The 18,527-nt window shown below is 40.0% G+C and overlaps 1 protein-coding gene across 1 annotated transcript in view; it reads right to left on the reverse strand.

The window, feature by feature from the left end:
• Positions 1–18,202, reverse strand: part of LOC128732412 (cholecystokinin receptor type A-like) — a 125,741-nt gene extending 107,539 nt beyond the window's left edge. Inside the window, exon 1 of the mRNA XM_053825659.1 lies at positions 17,719–18,202. Within this exon, the coding sequence (XP_053681634.1) occupies positions 17,719–18,202 (484 nt within the window). The remainder of the gene's footprint in view (positions 1–17,718) is intronic.
• Positions 18,203–18,527: the final 325 nt, after the last annotated feature.

Here is an 18,527-nt window from a genome sequence, read left to right on the forward strand (position 1 = left end):
CAAATATTTTCGTGACATTCATTAAATATTATACCCGCGCGACAGCCTCTCAAATCTTGGGCAGAGACTAGGCCGACGGTTACACAACGGTTGGATCCGAGGTCGGATTGCGTCCGTTATTCCAGGACGCGACGGAACGATACGTCAAGCTTGGGTACAAACATCAACTGGGTTGCTACGTCAGCCAGTTTCGAAGCTGGCGGTGCTGACTGTGGAAACAACTGGTAAAGCGGAACCGGAAGTTCAGCGTTACGGGTCGGGGAATGTTGAGGACGCAGCCAACGACGCGGTAATCCTTCGGCCGACCTAGCACCACTGTCAACGCCAACGGTAACAGGTGATGGTTGAATAACATAAGGAATTGAAAGAAAAGGGTTAAACTAAAAACGTCAATTAACGTGGCTAGGAACTCAACGTGGCTCTCTTAAAATTATCAAATTGATTAAACTACTTATATATTATTTATTATTACTATTTATATGCATTTATTGTTGGAATTGCGTGATAAACGGAAACTAAATTGTAAGTACTCATTTATATACTGAAGATAAAAAATAAAACCAATATATGGCATTCTAGCTTAAAAAGAAACGGCAACATAACCTCAACGCCTTTCTATTAAGATTTCCCGAAGAAATCCAACATTTTATGTCAATAAACATGTTTGTCAAGTCTGATGTAGAACCGTCCTGTTGTTCCCGAGTTATGGTGGAACATATATTATTATTCACGTTACTCGACCTCCCCTCCATCTCCCTTTTGGTACCTTCCCAGCCAGCTCCCCCTTCTGTTGCATAAGCTATTGCGCCACTGTTTGCTCTCTAAAAATTCCTATAACGGAAGAGAAATAATGTCTTTTTTCGCGTTTCGCTCCTCGGGATCACCCCCCCCCCTCCCTTACCTTTTCCCATTACCCCTCCGCATTCTTGTCATGCAAGACATATAAGGCAACCCCTTTTACTTAGTTGGTCCTAGGGTTGCCAAGTCTGAAAACTACACAAACCGGCCGGTCCTAACCTAATAAAAAAGAAGGTCGCCACCACAAAGAAAACCCGGTTTTCATTCATTCATTTTAGCTTATTTAGAAGCGCGATAATAAATTCGTCGTCAGTATAGGCAGATCTATTCCTAGGATGATGAGGGGACCATAAGTTTGCTGTTTGGCGTTTACCAGGTATTAAACCCATGGCTTTAAGAGGGGATCCTACTCTGGACTGTTACTGTTTTTTACTGTGTATGGAGAAATACATTTTTTAATTTTTATAAGCTCTTAAAATTGGCGATTTTTGATGAAAAACTTCTTTCTTTTGGAAAAATGACCGCCATTTTGGTATCGAATTTTCAAAAACCGCTACGTAACAATTTAGGTATTGACCTAAAGTTTTAAAACCATCCTTGAAATCGGTTCTCCGATACTTCGTTAATTCCCGGCATGTACCGCCAGCAAGAAATTGTTTTTTTTGAGAGCATTCATGTGCCCAGCTACCACCAGCATAATAGTTACCATTCTGGGATCCAAAATATGTCTTCAAATATACCTTAACCAATAAACAAAATACTCCAACACCTAACCTAAATTCCAACATCTCAAAAAAATTTACGAAAATCTATTATTTTTCGATCTTCCAGAGTAGGGTTCCCCCCTTTAAAATGGTTCTATTTAAAATTAAATTTAGTTATCATTTGGTACACCGAAAATGTTGGTTTCATTGATTGAATTTGTAGATGTCTTCAAAACTAGGTCGGTTTAGAATATTTACTGCGCCATTGTCGTGACCGGTGCAAGCGACATGGTTGAATTTCTATACTTCTTATTTGTGTTCCATATTTAGCACCGCGAGCCCGTGATAATCAGGTTTATTGAAAACTGTCTATTTGTTGGTTAGAATTCTGTGAGTTCTGTGAGTATTGTTAAGGGGGGGGGAATGAAGAACGTGAGTATGAATGTAAGTTATGCCATAACTACGAATCGCTTCGACAGTTTTTCAGCAAACTTGGCACACATGTTCCTTTACATAAGAAAATCAGCACAAAAGTGGTGGTAGCCTATAAAAGGGGGGAGAGGGGGGTTTGGAGGTATGTTGATAAGTAAAAGGGTATGCGTTTCTGTATCATTTGACCCGATAGCAGTTCTACAAGTGTCTGAAAGGGAGGAGGGTCATCGTCTCAGCTAAGAAGGGGACAGGGGCATCAAGTTGAGGAATAATAATAGCCCGAATTTCAAACATACGACTGGCTTGTCAGACCAGCGTGCAGCGTCGTACCTCACTGTACCTTGGCCAACTGGCCCAGAGGGAAGTAAAGACGTTCAAATGAAGAAAATTTTCCTTTACAATAACAGATTCATGAAGGAATGAAAGTTAAGGCTTTAGTTCTACCAGGCCAAATATAATTTCGCAACTGAGACCAACGTAGTCTTACGTCAACCATGTCGTCGTATCTTGTTCCACAACCCTAACGTATCTTATTAACATAATCCCACTAACTTTTTTCTATTCCCCACTTAACGGGAGCATTGAAGTATAACCACAGCCAACGGTGCTACGAACATGCAGGATAATGACTACGGGAAACATTGTATGCACGTTGAAGATTCAGCTAGCGCGTGATTAAATTTTGCGTCAATTATTTTCATCGCTGTCACTGCTTGTCGTAATCGTGTAAGGTGCCAAAGAGCAGAATGCTGTGCGGCTTCAGAAGATTATAGTGGTATGCAATTTTTACTTTATTTTTCGCACTTAAACCATCCAAGTGGAATTCAATCATGTCGATGGCTTTTAGCTACACTGGCAATTATGATGGTATAACCATCATTATTCATGATGGGTTATAAGTCTTAATTATTATTCATTTGCTGAAATGGCGAAAATTAATGAAAAAATATAATGAACGTGAGTGCTTGGTTGGCCTTGAGCAGCAGTCAGTGTCTGTCAGTAGCAGTCTAGGAATTCTGTCGAGGAAAAAACGAATTCCAGAAGCGGAATGTACTTTCTATTTATGCCATCACAAACAGAGTGTTTCGTTTTAATTCCCTTACAAGCACGGTCGAACATCGGCAGAAAAACGACACCAACAACGGAAGGTTTCATTTTCATCATCAGGAAATATAATTTCGGAAGCAACGCATTTTCGTCATCCCGACACAGTGGTGGCACCCGGAACCTTTTGATTCTGCTTTGACTTTAGACTTTGCCAAAAAATTGAAATTTCTGCAAACAATAACCAGCAGAGAGATTTTTGGTTGATGAAAATTTCCTTAATAGAATCTTAGGAGTACTTTGAATTTCAGAATAGTCTTAAACTTAGTACTTCTTACTGGCCCGTTTGCTCTGTTTACGGCTCGGAAAATCCGTTGATTTATGTTAAGTTTCCGAAAGCCGATTCGATCGTAATGGTAAAATAAAATTCGCCTAATGGGAACAAGCGGAGACCAACGGGTCTGGCACTGCGGCCAAATGACGATTGATGACCATCGCAAAATGGTCATCGCAAGCTCTCAGAAAAGGCGGCCTAAAAGTGCTCGTCCTCCTCATCGATCGGCAATTTCTGTAAGAAAGATTTCATGAGAAAGATGCAGACGGTGCTTACGGGACAAGCCCGTGTTGGGGACTTTTTTTTTCCAGAGAAATAACGGAGGTCACTAGTCTCTCGATGACCGTATAGTTTGCAGGCTGCTAAAGGCAAAATTCTGCATCGCAAAACTTAGCAGCTGTCCGTTCAAAAACGTGATACCAACTTTCAAGTCGTAGGAAGACTCACTACTGCAGATAATGTGCACCTGTTTGTGGTTCTTAAGGCGGCGTACGATTCAGTTAAACAAAATTAACTGCGGCAGATAATGAATGGTTGGGCGTGGGTTTCCGATGGTACTGATTGCCAATTGATTGATTGCCCCTCCCCTTCCTCCTCCGGAGTAATTATTTTAATAAATTTTTCCATTTTTGGAGCTTTTCAATCCTGATTTTCCGTTTGCTTTTTTTTCTCTTCAGTTTTTCATCTCTTTTCTTCGTTTTCCATATTTAAGTTGGTTTAGCATTCTCGTTTCATATTATTTTCTGTCCCGTTAACTTCTTTTCTTCTTTCCGTTTATTATGTTCTGGTTTTCCTCCTTTTCTATCACGTTTTAATTATTTTGTTTCATTTTCCTCTTTTTCTTCATTTTGTTGCTCCCCTATCGTTTCCTTTTTCGTTTCATCTTTCCTAATTTTCTGTTTTCTTTTGCAGTCTGTCCTCATTTCCTTTATCGTTTTTCCTTCTCATCTTTATGAAGAAGGAAAATCTTCTGTTTTCCAAGTCGACTATTTTGACTCGTTTTCCCTTTTTTCTCTCGTTGGCTTCTTTACCACTTTTTTTTCTTGTTTTGCTGCCCGGCTTTTCTCCCATTATGTCACAATTTTTCTTTCTTTTTTCTCGCCAGTTTCCACTCCATCCTTTCCACTTTTTTTTCATTTCCTGCCGTGTTTTTCCTCTAGTTTTAGTCTTATTTTTGACTCGTTTCTTGTTAGTTTCTTTCCTATCTTTCTTCTTCACTTTTTACGTTTCTACTCCGTTATTCTTTTCTCCTTCTCGTTTTTTCTCTTCGCCGGTGCCGATTTCCCTCCATTTTTCCTTGTTTTCTCTCACTTTTGTTTTGTTTTTGGGCTCCTTTTTTTCTTTGCTCTCCGGTTTCCCTTTCTGTCTCCCATGCTAGGTTTTTTTCTTGCCCATTATACCTTTTTTCTTGGTTTATTTTTTCTATTTTGCTCTTTATTTTCTGTCCCATTAACCCGTTTCGTGTCTCACCTATCTCCTCTTGTTCCCATTTTACCCGTGTCTTCCATTGGTTTTTTCACTTCCTCGCTATTCTTCTATACCCTTTTGGTTTATCTTACTATCTGTTGCGTCTTCTCTTCTCTTTTCTTGTCTTGTTTTCCTTATTTTTGCTCCGTTTTCCCACCTTTTCTGCCAAATTGTTTTTCTCTTTTCGTCCCGTATTCCCTCTATTTGGCTCTTTTTCTTTCCTTTTCTCTCGTTTTTTTCTGTTCACTGTTCCGTTCTCTTTTCTCCTCTTTTTCTTTCTCTGTTCCGTTCTTCTGTTTTACCTCTTTTTTCTGCAGTTGTTTCTGCTTCGTTTTTCACATTTTTTCTCCCGTTTTTTATCTTTTTCTGTCTCATTCTTCTCATTTTAAAAAAAGAACAACAGAAAAACACAAAAACAGAAAAAACACAAACTGAAAAGCAAAAAAAAAGAAAAGGAGAAAATCAGGAAAACAGAAAATAGAAAACATACTTAGAAATGCACACTGATCTGGACCTGCATTTTGGGACCTCCATTTTGTGACCTCAATTTTGCGAGTTAAACTTTGGGGCCTCAAGTTTAGGACTCACACAAGTGGGACTTAAATTTTGGGTCCTAAATTTGTGACTTCAATTTTGAGACCTCTCTTTTGGAACCTCATTTTCGAGACCTCCATTTTGAGTCCACAATTTTGGGACCTTCATTTTGGAACTTCAATTTTGAGACCTCCATTTTGGAACCTTAATTTTGCGACCTTAATTTTGCGACCTTCATTTTGGGACCTTAATTTTGAACTCAAATTTTGGGTCCTAAATTTGTGACTTCAATTTTAAGACCTCTGAGGTGTGGACACCTCAGCCCGTCCAGTTAGCTCCGGGGTACGATGCTGGTCTAACGAGCCAGTCGTCGTAGGTTCGAATCCCGACTGGGCGGTGCTGCTATTAAATCAATACGATCTTTACACTAGTCCCGTAGTTTTTCTGTATTCTAATAACCGGCTGCGAAGTCTGTCGATAAAGAAGGGTCAAGTTCTTAAGGACCCTTACACCCATGGCTTTGCTTTTTTTCTGTGGATACCTCAATTCTGGGACCAAAATTTTCGGAACTTATTTTTGGGACTTCAATTTTGCGGCCACAATTTTGAAACTTGAATTTTGAGACATCATTTTTGGGACTTCAATTGTTAGACCGGAATTTTGTTTGAATTTAGGGACCTCAACTTTGAGACCTTAATTCTGGAACTTGAATTTTGTGTCCTCAGTTCTGGAACCTCATTTTTTTGGACCTCAGTTTTGTGACCAACATTTTGGATATACAATTTTAGGACCGCAATTTTGGGGCCTCCATGTTAAATCCACAATTTTAGGACCTTAATTTTGGGACCTCAATTTTGAAGCATCAATTTTGAGACCTTAATTTTGGAATCTGAATTTGGGACTCAAATTTTATGTTCTAAATTTGTGACTTCAATTTTGGGACCTCATTTTTAAGACCTCAATTTTGCGTCCTCAATTTTGAGATCTCAATTTCGCGACCCTAATTTTGTCACCTCAATTTTGAGACCTAAAGTTTGGGACCTTAACTTTGAGATATTATTTTTGGGACCTCAATTTTAGCATTTCACTTTGAGACCTCAATTTTGGAACCCTAATTTTGCGATCCCAATTTGGGGATCTCAATTTTAAGACCTAAACTTTGAGATCTTTTTTGGGACCTCAATTTTAGCACTTTAATTTAAGTTTATTGAAATTAAATTTGTGACTTCAATTTTGTGACCTCAATTTTGTGACCACCATTTTGGATCCACAATTTTAGGACCTCAATTTTGTGGCCTCCATTTTGAATCCACAATTTCAGAACCTTAATTTTGGGACCTCAATTTTGTTACCCAAATTTTAAGACCTTAATTTTGGGACATGAATTTGGAACTTTAGTTTTGGGAACTCAGTTTTGCGATCTTAATTTTAGGACCTCTATTTTGGGACTCAAATTTTATGTCCAAAAGTTGTGACTTCGATTTTGGAACTTGATTTTTAAGATCTCAATTTTGTGTCCTCAATTTTGAGATTTCAATTTCAGGACCTTCATTTTAGGACCTCAATCTTTGAACCTAAAGTTTGGGACCTAAACTTTGAGGTCTTATTTTTGGGACCTCACTTCAATTTTGAGACCTCAATTTTGAGGCCTCAATTTTGGGACTCTAATTTTGCGATCCCAATTTAGGGATCTGAATTTTAAGACCTCAACTTTGAGATCTTGGTTTGGAACCTCAATTTTAGCACTTAAATTTAAATTTATTTAAATTAAATATGTGACTTCAATTTTGAGATCTCAATTTCGAGAACTCATTTTTGAGACCTCAGCTATGGGACCTAAATTTTGTGTCATCAATTGTGAGAGCTCCATTTTGGAACCTTAATATTGCGTCCACAATTTTGGGACCTCAATTTTGTGACCTCCATTTTGGATCTACAAATTTAGGACCTGAATTTTGGGACCTCAATTTTAAGACCACAATTTGGACACCTCAATTTTGTGACCTCCATTTTGGATCTACAATTTTAGGACCCTAATTTTGGGACCTCAATTTTAAGACCTTAATTTGGACACCTCAATTGTGGGACCAAAATTTTCAAGCCTCATTTATAGGACCTCAATTTTGTGACCACAGGTTTGAAACTTGAATTTCTGGACCTCAGTTTTCGGACTTCAATTCTTAGACCGGAGTTTTGTTTGCATTTTGGGACCTTAAATATGTGCCCTGCACTTTGTGACCTCAATTCTGGAACCTCATTTTTTGGGACTTCAGTTTTGGGGCCTCAATTTTGTGACCACCATTTTGGATCCACAATCTTAGGATCTCAATTTTGTGGCCTCCATTTTGAATCCACAATTTCAGGACCTTAATTTTGGGACCTCAATTTTGGGACCCGAATTTTGAGACCTCTATTTTGGGAACTCAGTTTTGAGACATCAGTTTTGGGACCTAACTTTTGTGACATCAATTTGGAGACCTCCATTTTGGAACCTTAATTTTGCGACCACAGTTTTGGGACCCTAATTTTAGGACCTCAATTTTGTGACCTCCATTTTGGATCTAAAATTTTAGAACCTTAATTTTGGGACCTCACTTTTAAGACCTCAATTTAGACACTTCAATTGTGGGACCAAAATGTTCAAGTCTCATTTTACGGGACCTCAATTTTGTGATCATTTCTCGGAATTTCGCAATTTCGGGACCACAATTTTGAGACCAAAATTTGGAGACCCTAATTTTGGGTCCTGAATTTAGTACTTTAGTTTTGGGGACTCAGTTTGAGACCTTAATTTTGGGACTCAAATTTTATGTCCTAAATTTGTGACTTCCATTTTGGGACCTCATTTTTAAGACCTCAATTTCGCGTCCTCAATTTTGAGATCCCAATTTCGGGACCTTAATTTTGGGACCTCAATCTTGAGACCTAAAGTTTGGGACCTATACTTTGATCTTTTTTTGGAACCTCCATTTTAGCACTTCAATTTTGAGATCATCTTTTGGGACCTCAATTTTAGCACTTTAATTTTGAGACGTCCATTTTGGGATCTCCATTTTGTAAGCTCAATTTTGCTACTTAAATTTTGGGGCCTCAGTTTTAGAACCTTAGTTTTGGGATCTCTATTTTGGGACTCAAATTTTAGGTCTTAAATTTGTGACTTCAATTTTGGGACCTCAATTTTGGAAACTCATTTTTGAGCGCTCAGTTTTGGGACCTAAATTTTGTGACATCAATTTTGAGACCTCCATTTTGGATCTACGAATTTAGGACCTGAATTTTGGGACCTCAATTTGGACACTTCAATTGTGGGACCAAAATGTTCAAGTCTCATTTTACGGGACCTCAATTTTGTGACCACAAGTTTGAAACTTGAATTTTTGGACCTCATTTTTCGGACTTCGATTTCGTGCAATTTTGGGACCACAATTTTGTGACCTAAATTTTGAGACCTTAATTTTGGGTCCTGAAATTGGTACTTTAGTTTTAGGGACTCAGTTTTGGGACCTCTATTTTGGAACTCAAATTTCATGTCCCAAATTTGTGACTGCAATTTTGGGTCCTCATTTTTAAGACCTCAATTTCGCGTCCTCAATTTTGAGATCTCAATTTCGGAACCTTAATTTTGGGACCTCAATCTTGAGACCTAAAGTTTGGGACCTATACTTTGAGATCTTTTTTGGGACCTCCATTTTAGCACTTCAATTTTGGGACCCTAATTTTGCGGTCTCAATTTAGGGATCTCAATTTCGGGATCTCAATTTTGAGACCTAAACTTTGAGATCTTTGTTTGGGACCTCAATTTTAGCACTTTAATTTTGTTACCTCCATTTTGTAAGCTCAATTTTGCTGCTTCAATTTTGGGGCCTCAGTTTTAGGACCTTAATTTTGGGATCTCTATTTTGAAACTCAAACTTTATGTCTTCAATTTGTGACTTCAATTTTGAGACCTCATTTTTGGGAACTCATTTTTGAGACCTCAGTTTTGGGACCTAAATTTTGTGACATCAATTTTGAGACCTCCATTTTGGAACCTTAATTTTGCGACCACAGTTTTGGGACCCTAATTTTAAAACCACAATTTTGTGACCTCCATTTTGCATCTACAATTTTAGGAGCTTAATTTTGGGACATCAATTTTGTGACCTAAATTTTGAGACCTTAATTTTGGAACCTGAATTTGGAACTTTAGTTTTGGGAACTCAGTTTTGGGACCTTAATTTTAGGATCTCTATTTTGGGACTCAAATTTTATGTCCTAAATTTGTGACTTCAATTTTGGGACCTCATTTTTAAGACCTCAATTTTGCGTCCTCAATTTTGAGATCTCAATTTCGGGACCCTAATTTTGGGACCTCAATCTTGAGACCTAAAGTTTGGGACCTATACTTAAAAAAAGATCTTTTGGGACCTCAATTTTGGCAACTTCAATTTTGAGACCACAATTTTGGGACCCTAATTTTGCGATCTCAATTTAGGGATCAAAATTTCGGGACGTCAATGTCGGGACCTCAATGTTGAGACCTAAACTATAAGATTTTTTTTGGGACCTAAGGTTTAGCACTTCAATTTTGAGACCTCCATTTCGGGACCTCCATTTTGTAACCTCAATTTTGCTACTTAAATTTTGGGGCCTCTGTTTCAGGACCTTAGTTTTGGACCTTCTTAAATTTGTGACATCAATTTTGAGACCTCCATTTTGGTACCTCAATTTTGCGACCCTAATTTTGGAACCTCAATTTTGCGACCCTAATTTTGGAACCTCAGTTTTGTGATCTCCATTTTGGATCTCCAATTTTAGGACCTTAATTTTGGGACCTCAATTTTAAGACCTCAATTTGGACACCTCAATTGTGGGACCAAAATTTTCAAGCCTCCTTTTTAGGACATCAATTTTGTGAACACAAGTTTGAAACTTGAATTTTTGGACCTCATTTTTCGGACTTCAATTGTTAGACCAGAATTTTGGGACCACAATTTTGAGACCTTAGTTCTGGGACCTGAATTTTGTAACCTCAGTCCAGAAAACATCTGAAAGCTTAAATCTTAAAATCTTGAAAGCCAGCCGAACGTTGTCGTTAAGTTGTTTGAAAATTGTCTGGAAGATGTCTGAATTTTATTTCGAAGAACTTCTAAAAGTCGTCCTAAAAGTATCTGAAAGTCAACTCAAAGATATGTAAGATCATCTGGGAGCCGTTGAAAAACCTTCTGAACCCGCCTTAAAGTTGTATGAAACTGAATCCTTCTAAAAGTTGTTTTTAAAGCAATCTGAATGTCATCTAAAATCCTCTAAGGGTCGTCTAAAGGCCAGATAAAAGCTACCTGAAAGACGTCTAAACTGAGTCATTCGAATTTCGTCTAAAAATTATCTCGAAAGTGCCTGCAAATCATTTGGAACACGTCTGAGAGTTGACAGAGAGTCGTCTGAAATCATCATCATCATCAAACTCACCAAAAATTTTAGTGGGGGTTTCCTAGACCTCTCTTGTCTCCCAGTAGACCCGAGAACGACTCAAAGGTCCTCACAGTCGGCTCCAGGCCTACTTCGGCATTTCAGAATCAAGCAAGCAACTGTATCACGTCTAACTTTTGTTCTAGTAAACCCACTCACTCTTTTCAATTCTGAAACAACAAGATGAGATCCACGTGGTCGTCGTCTGTGCTGTAGGTGTGGCTTTGCACTGTGTCATTCGCAATCACATCCCATCGTAACTCTTGCCGTATGACGCCTACAACCTCGAAAGCTGCGATGCAACTGTTACGTTGATGCAGTTGGTAGGTGGCTATCGCCTTTGCACGTTAACGGGTCCCGGTGGGAATATTGAAGAGAGAAGCTGATGAGGTGAGGTTAAGTTTCTGCTTCAATGCGCTTAACGCGGCTCATTACTTGTTCGTTCAGTAACCTGATACCTGACGCGTCCTTCCAGTCGACTGGTTGACTTTTACAGGCACCCGGTAGGAAAGCTTTTGGCTCATCGCCCAATGAGTTTTCACTGCCAACTTGCGACTTTTGACTTAAAAATTAAAATTGCTAATTTCTAACTTTTAACCACCAAATTAGGTGGTTTTACATGTTGCCGGTCGGATTTGATCCAACTTTTTCGCTTCTCAACTTGCTTTGGAATTTTTCATCAACGTAGAAAATTTTATGGAAATTTTTGTCAATTTTTGTGTTTAATGTTTTGTGCATTATACTATATTTTGCTATTGAGTAGATTTCTAGATATATTGATAACACATTTTGTTATCGAGCAGATATTTACAATATTGGTAGCAAGATGAGTTTAATAATCTTAAGTTTCGTTATGAATTATTCGACTTTTTTTTATATAGGGTAGATGATCCATTAGTTGCGCCACTAAGCACAATATAACTTCATTTTGCTTGTTTATTGAGGTGTATGCTTCAATTAATGCTTGTGGGATATAAATTTATCAAATACAAGGTATATGTCACAAGGCAAGACAATTGATTTCGTTGTACGAGAAGCTTTATAAAGAAAAAATGATTTTTCCGATTCAATTATATTGTACCAACAGTTGCGCTAATGTTTCCTTCATTAAGTTTGATGCTCCTTTAATTGTGTTATTCCATATACATTGCTAGGTTGCTAAGTGAAAAAACATCGTAGCAAAACTAAAGATGAGCGCCTATAGTTGTGCGTTCCAACTGCGCGTTAGATTTTGAAAAATTGGCATTTTAGCAAATAATGCTTTAATTTTAAATGGTGCAGTCTAACTACCAATACTTCTGAAAACCTGTTTTATATAATGAATGTAATTGTTTTATCTAAAATGCTACGGTGACGAAAATATGCATTAATAATGAATAGTGGCGCAACTATTGGTACTACCACAACTATTGGATCAACTACCCTATATATTTATATATCCATTTGACTGTTTGTCTTAATGAATGAAATAATTCTGGCTTCTATTGAAAACATTGACTTGTCGCTCTCGAAAAACATGAACTGGAACATTGAAGTCAAATAACTCAAACACTTCATTGAAACGTTGGCACATAATTCTGACAGGTTCATGAGCTCCAAATTGGCGGTTCCGCGGCTCTAGGTACAGAAAATTCCTTTGACGTAACTGCCTAACAGGAGCATATATGCTCAACTGCTCCAGTAGCGAAGGACAGCCCGCGTGGTTGGATAGAAGCTTCGCAGCGAAGACAGCTTGGGCAATTCGTCGTCTCAACTCCAAAGGCTGAATGCCAAGCAGTCGGCAGCTATCTTCGTATGATGGCAGGTTCAGCGGGTCACTCCAAGGCAAAGCGCGTAGCGGATAAATTTCTTCTGCTCTCGAGATGATACTTTCATAGTGGTTCCCGAATGTTAACTTGTTGTCTAGCAGCACTCCCAGGTCTTTAGCATATTGCACACGGTGGAGGCAGTGGCCGAAATAGTGTAGTGATGTTCGATTGGCGTACGCTTCCGGTAAAACGAAATTATGTTGCATTTGTCTATACTTAATGTTAGACACCTGACAGTTAGACAGTCCTTCGGAAGCAAAAGCGCGACATCGTTTATGATAATCGAGAACAGAAGCGGGCCCAGGGGGCTGCCTTGTGGAACTCCAGATCGATTGGAGAAGCAGTTGGAAACAGTAGATCCTACTTTGACACATAAATTTCGTTTCGTTAAGTAAGATCTAAACCAGCAGATGGCGTCCGTAGATACACCCAGTCGCTCCATTTTCCCTAGCAGAGATGCCCTCCGGTCCTACTGCGTACGAGGTCTTCAGTTTACCCAATGCAGCAATAACGGTATCAGTATTAATATGGGGCAGCTCCGAATGGGAAAGCGTCACGTGGTGCTACGTTGCTGGCTTCCTCAGTTTGTGCCCGAGAAGCGAAGGAGTCATTGAATGTTAATTTAAAATGTTCGGCGAAAAGGTCGCACTTCTCACGTTCACTGTTGGCGACGCAATTTCCTGAAAACATGGACGACGGAAATCCATATTCCTTGCGCTTTGTGTTCACAAATGACCAGAATTGTTTCGGTTGCAGACGAAGATTATCTTGGATGATGTGCTTCACATATCGGTTGTACAAATAACGATTGTAGCTACGGTATCGGTGGCTTGCAATATTAAACTGAATCTTGTAGTACGGAGAGCGATGGCAATAGTACTTCCGTAGTGCGGTTGAACGCAAGCGTTTGAGCGTACGTAAACGTGCATTTGACTTAAAATGTATTCCAATCAACATCAGAAAACGCAGCGCTGAGTGCTAGATAGTCAGCCCGACGAAAATTCAATCTTAGATTTTGAGACGGCTGGTCGTACAGCATTGGTAGAGGCAGATTTAGCGACACAGCTATAGCAGGATGAATAGCTTCCAGGTCTACCAGCGGCTCATGCGGCATAGCTAGATCGTCCGCAAGAATGAGATCCAGCATGCGACCGTCCAGATTCAATGTGGTATTGATTTGAGTCAACCCCTGCAGGTTAAAACCGTCTAGCAAGGAACTGAAATTACCCGGTTCAAACCAGATTGGTTGTAGTCGCCGAACAATAACGCTAATGTGCGTGGATCCACATGAGACAACACAGAACCGATTGAATCAATAGGCTGTTGAATAAGCTGAGAATCAGATTTTCGGTCGGGGGGCAAATATATGACACCCACACTGACAATAGCACACGACGTTTCTATAATCACCCACAACTGTTCGAGAGTGTCATAGATAGGGGCTGAATCGATGCGGCAATTAAAATTATTGGAAACAGCTAACTTCCATAACACCCCTACGATAAAACTGAACCTTGTTGTGGTGTAGGGCTTTTTAACTCCCACTCTATAATGATTACGGGTAATAACCGAAGTGCTTAGGTATATGGGAAAATTAGATCAATTCGTGTCGTGTGTTCGAGTCTCGGCTGGGCGGTGCCGCTAGATGGAGTCAGTAGGATTTTTGCATTGGCCCCGTGGCTGTCCTGTACTCTGAAGGCCGCCCGCGGGGAGTCTGTCGATGGGAAGGGGTCGAGTCTTAGAGAGACGTTTAAGCCCACAGTTTTGCTGCACTAGCTCTTTGGTCTCGAGGGTTAGAAGGCGCGTGAGTCTATATTTTGAAGCTTCTGTCGACTACCGCGAACGTCCAGCTTGTGCTGCGCTCAATTTACTTTGTATCTTGGGACAGTGCATGAATGCTAAGGGGATGAAAGATTAAATTTGCCCTGATAATTAGATAACCACTAATGCTCCGAAATTTGTCTTGCCTATTGGTTCATTTGTGGTTGTTTGTGTTGGAAAATTGAAAGCGGGCGCGCGGTTGAGGACCGGTGTCAGGCGGGGCTGACGAATCCTCCACTTCTTCACTATACCACATTTTGCAACTCGAGTAGTACAAAAAATCCAAAGCACACTTACAAATTCGATCTATCACTTTTCTTCTCATCATCATCATTATCATCATCCTCATCATCATCATCATTATATTTAAGATATGACATTCCGGCCTTTGGCAGAGAGATCTTAGAGACAGTTCGTGGAGTCCACGCAGGGCCGAAACGCCTCCGCCTGTGGGTATAGGCGTGACGGCTATGCTTGGGGCTCTACCTGTGTTTTAGTGGTCGATATTGCCTGTCTCGTCAGGTAGAACTGATGTTTAAGGTCTCCCTGACACTTTGTTGACATCACAAAAGGGCCCAGCGCAGAGTTTTTTATACGCTATTAAGAGACCAGTTGGATAACCCGAAAAAAAGGAAAAGAAAAAAGGAATTATTCGACTTCCATAATACAGTTTGATATTATTTTACCCCTCGCATCCGCTCGGGAAATAGAACCTGTATGTGAAATTTCACGAAATTCTGAGACCCTTCGGCCCAAACTTATAGTCTAACAGTTACATCGTTATAGAACAGACAAAAACAGATCTATGTTGCTGCCTTGAAGAGCTTCAAATCTATACCTATAAAAAAGGATTTCTGTCTGTCTGTTTGTCCGTATGTTCCTTATAGAATCGAAAACTACTGAACCGATCGGCGTGAAAATTTGCATGTAGAGGTTTTTGGGGCCAGGAAAGGTTTTAGTGATGGTTAGAAACCCCTCCCCACACTAAGAGGGGGGGCTCCCATACAAATGAAACACATATAACTGCATAACTCGAGAACCAATCAAGCAAATAGAACAAAATTTGGCATGTGGGTGCTTTTGGTGACAAGAATTTATTCTATGGTAAATTGGGACCCCTCCCCTCTTTAGAAGGGGAATTATGACTCCTCTCCCATTTAGGTGGGGGGGCTTCCATACAAATGAAATACAAATTTCCTCATAATTTGAGAACTAATCAAGCAAATGGAACAAAATTTGGCATGTGAAAGTTTTCGAGGGCAAGAATATTTTCTATGGCGAATTAGGATCCCTCCCCACTTTAAAAGGGGGGGCTCCTATACAAACGAAATACAAATTTCCTCAAAACTCGAAAACTAATCAAGCAAATGAAACCAAATTTGGCATGTGAAAGTTTTCGAGGGCAAGAATATTTTCTATGGCGAATTAGGACCCCTCCCCACTTTAAGAGGGGGGGCTCCTATACAAACTAAATACAAATTTCCTCATAACTCGAGAACTAATCAAGCAAATAGAACAAAATTTGGCATGTGGAGGCTTTTGGAGGCAAAAATATTTTCTATGGTGAATTAGGACATCTCCCCGCTTTAAAAGGGGGGGCTCCTATACAAATGAAATACAAATTTCCTCATAACTCGAGAACTAATCAAGCAAATGGAACCAAATTTGGCATGTGAAGGTTTTCGAGGGCAAAAATATTTTCTATGGTGAATTAGGACCTCTCCACACTTTAAGAGGGGGGCTCCTATACAAATGAAATACAAATTTCCTTATAACTTGAGAACTAATCAATCAAATGGAACCAAATTTGGCATGTGGGAGATTTTGGAATCTTGAATTTATTTTATGATAGTTAGAGACCTCTCGCCCCTCTCATACAAATAAAACAGACATTTTTGCGAAACTCAAAAACTAATCGAACTCCAGAAATTCGAGACTCTTCCATAAAACATTAGTCAATAACAAGGCCACAAAAACTATCTATAGTAACACTAGATCATTCAGGACGAGACGGCTGCGAGTGTTGCCGGTGACCCGTCGTCGGAAGCGCCGCCCACTGGGGGGAGGCAACTCCCCGCAGAAATCACTACTGTGTAGGTTTATTTGTTTTCCTAGGTCTACCTGGGTTTCCTGAAACGAGCGACAGCGAGTAACGAGAGGATCGCGAAATGGTACTTTCCACAAAAAAGTTTTCCGTGAAATGGTACATTCCGCTTAAGGTTTTTCGCAAAATGATATTTGGCGAAATGTTGTACAATCATGGCGAATATTACTATCCGCTTTCTGGCTATGAAATGAGGGGACAGGGGAGTTGTTTTCTACTTTACTGTGAGGAAAAATTGCAAATTTGTATATTAAACTACCCATTCCAGGTAACTAATAAGTATAAACATAAGCAGCAAATCAGCGCATCTGCACTTTGTTGTATATTAGCTTTTTGACTGCATAGGTGTTGTAAATTGGCATCCAAAATTGTATTCAAATTCTTCGTGCCGGTAATTAGCTGTAAATTAGCATTGTCTGCACTATAAAAAGGTTCAGTAAAGTAGCTGTATATTTTGCCAAAATAGCATTTAAGTAGCATTTAAGGCGACTTAAATGCTTATTGGCCTACATTTGAATAGCACTGGTGATGCTTATTGGTTACCTGGGATGCTTTCATAGTTACGTAAATGCCAAAATGAATCATCTAAGGTTGAACTCCTCAGAAACTTGCAAAACTAGAGATTGTGACAAAGATCACCCGAGATTCATGATTTATGTACAACACAGGTTATTTGTTATTTTTGGTTATTTTGGCAATACGAAGTTTGTCGGGTCAGCTAGTTATTAATAAACACCACCCGGATTTGAACTGTCGACTGCCGGAATGATTTAAGCACATCCTGTAGATGCAAAGCAGTGTTGTTTCATTCATTCTATCCAACTGATAGGTACCGAATCGTTCCCGTTCCTATTGTGACCAAAACTGGTCAAACCTTTCTCAATGCAAGTCTCGTTTGCAACTAGAAACATCCTACAGTCGTTTAATTTATCATTTGCTTTAGCCCGCAGTAGGAAAAAGCCAAACAAATAAATGTCTAACTTGATAAATCTCTCGGGATTCCGCCGGATTTGTCCGAAACTCTCCCTAGATAGACCACCGCGGGACGGCCAATTTACGCACACCTTTCGTAGCCGTAAATCAATTCGCGTTTCCTGCACAGTTATCACTCCCTCCCCACTCAATGTCCCCGCCTCTTTCGTGCTCGGAACCCATTAGTCCTTCCGTTTGCTAACCTTTCCGGTCAGCTAGCCCACTCTGTCGGACTCTCTGTCGTCCACTCACCTTGCAGATATGGCAGCAGCTTGCACATGACCTCCCCGAAGATGAAATCCCGCAGCAGCGTTCCCACCAGGGTGAACGGCATGCAGAACACTCCGAGGAACAGGTCCGACACAGCCAGATTGAGCAGGAACAGGTTGGTAATCGTTCGCATCCGTTTGTTTTGCACCAAAGTGAGGATAACGAGCGAATTGCCTATCACAGCCAGTAGAAAGATTACACTGTACAGAGGAATTTGGAATCGGCCGGCCTCCAGCAGGTGGGCCACCAGGCTCTGGTTATTGCCACCGAGTTTCGCACCGGTCGCATTTCCGAGCAGCAACGTTCCATTTTCAACTTCCAACACACAACAACTATTGTTCGCCTCAAATGCATCGGTCAGCAGCGGTTGGTCGATTATCGAATCATTTCCGGCATCCGGCACTGCCGCTGCCACCGTCAGGAGCAGCATCCGTACCGCAGCGGACAGCAATAAATCAGCACTCATTAATCACAACTTTGCTATAAACCTTCCGATCAAGCAACAACCAAAAAACTGACACGCTTTTTTTCTATTATTATCCACTGCTTGCAACCGCAGCTGACGCCGGAATATCCATAACCGACATCAATAAATAATCGTATTCCTTCAGATGGTTCACAAAAGCTCTTTCACAACCATTCACAACCAGCCGTCAGAAAGCTACATTCATCACTACATTATTATCTGCTAGCTTTATAAATCAAACGTCAAACTGTCGAAAATTGCCCGCAGCCAGCGCGTCCCGCGCCTACTTCGAGAGTCGAGCGGATGCCTAAAATTCGAACTCGCG

This window comes from Sabethes cyaneus, chromosome 1 (genome assembly GCF_943734655.1).
Source record: "Sabethes cyaneus chromosome 1, idSabCyanKW18_F2, whole genome shotgun sequence".
NCBI classification, from domain to species: domain Eukaryota; kingdom Metazoa; phylum Arthropoda; class Insecta; order Diptera; family Culicidae; genus Sabethes; species Sabethes cyaneus.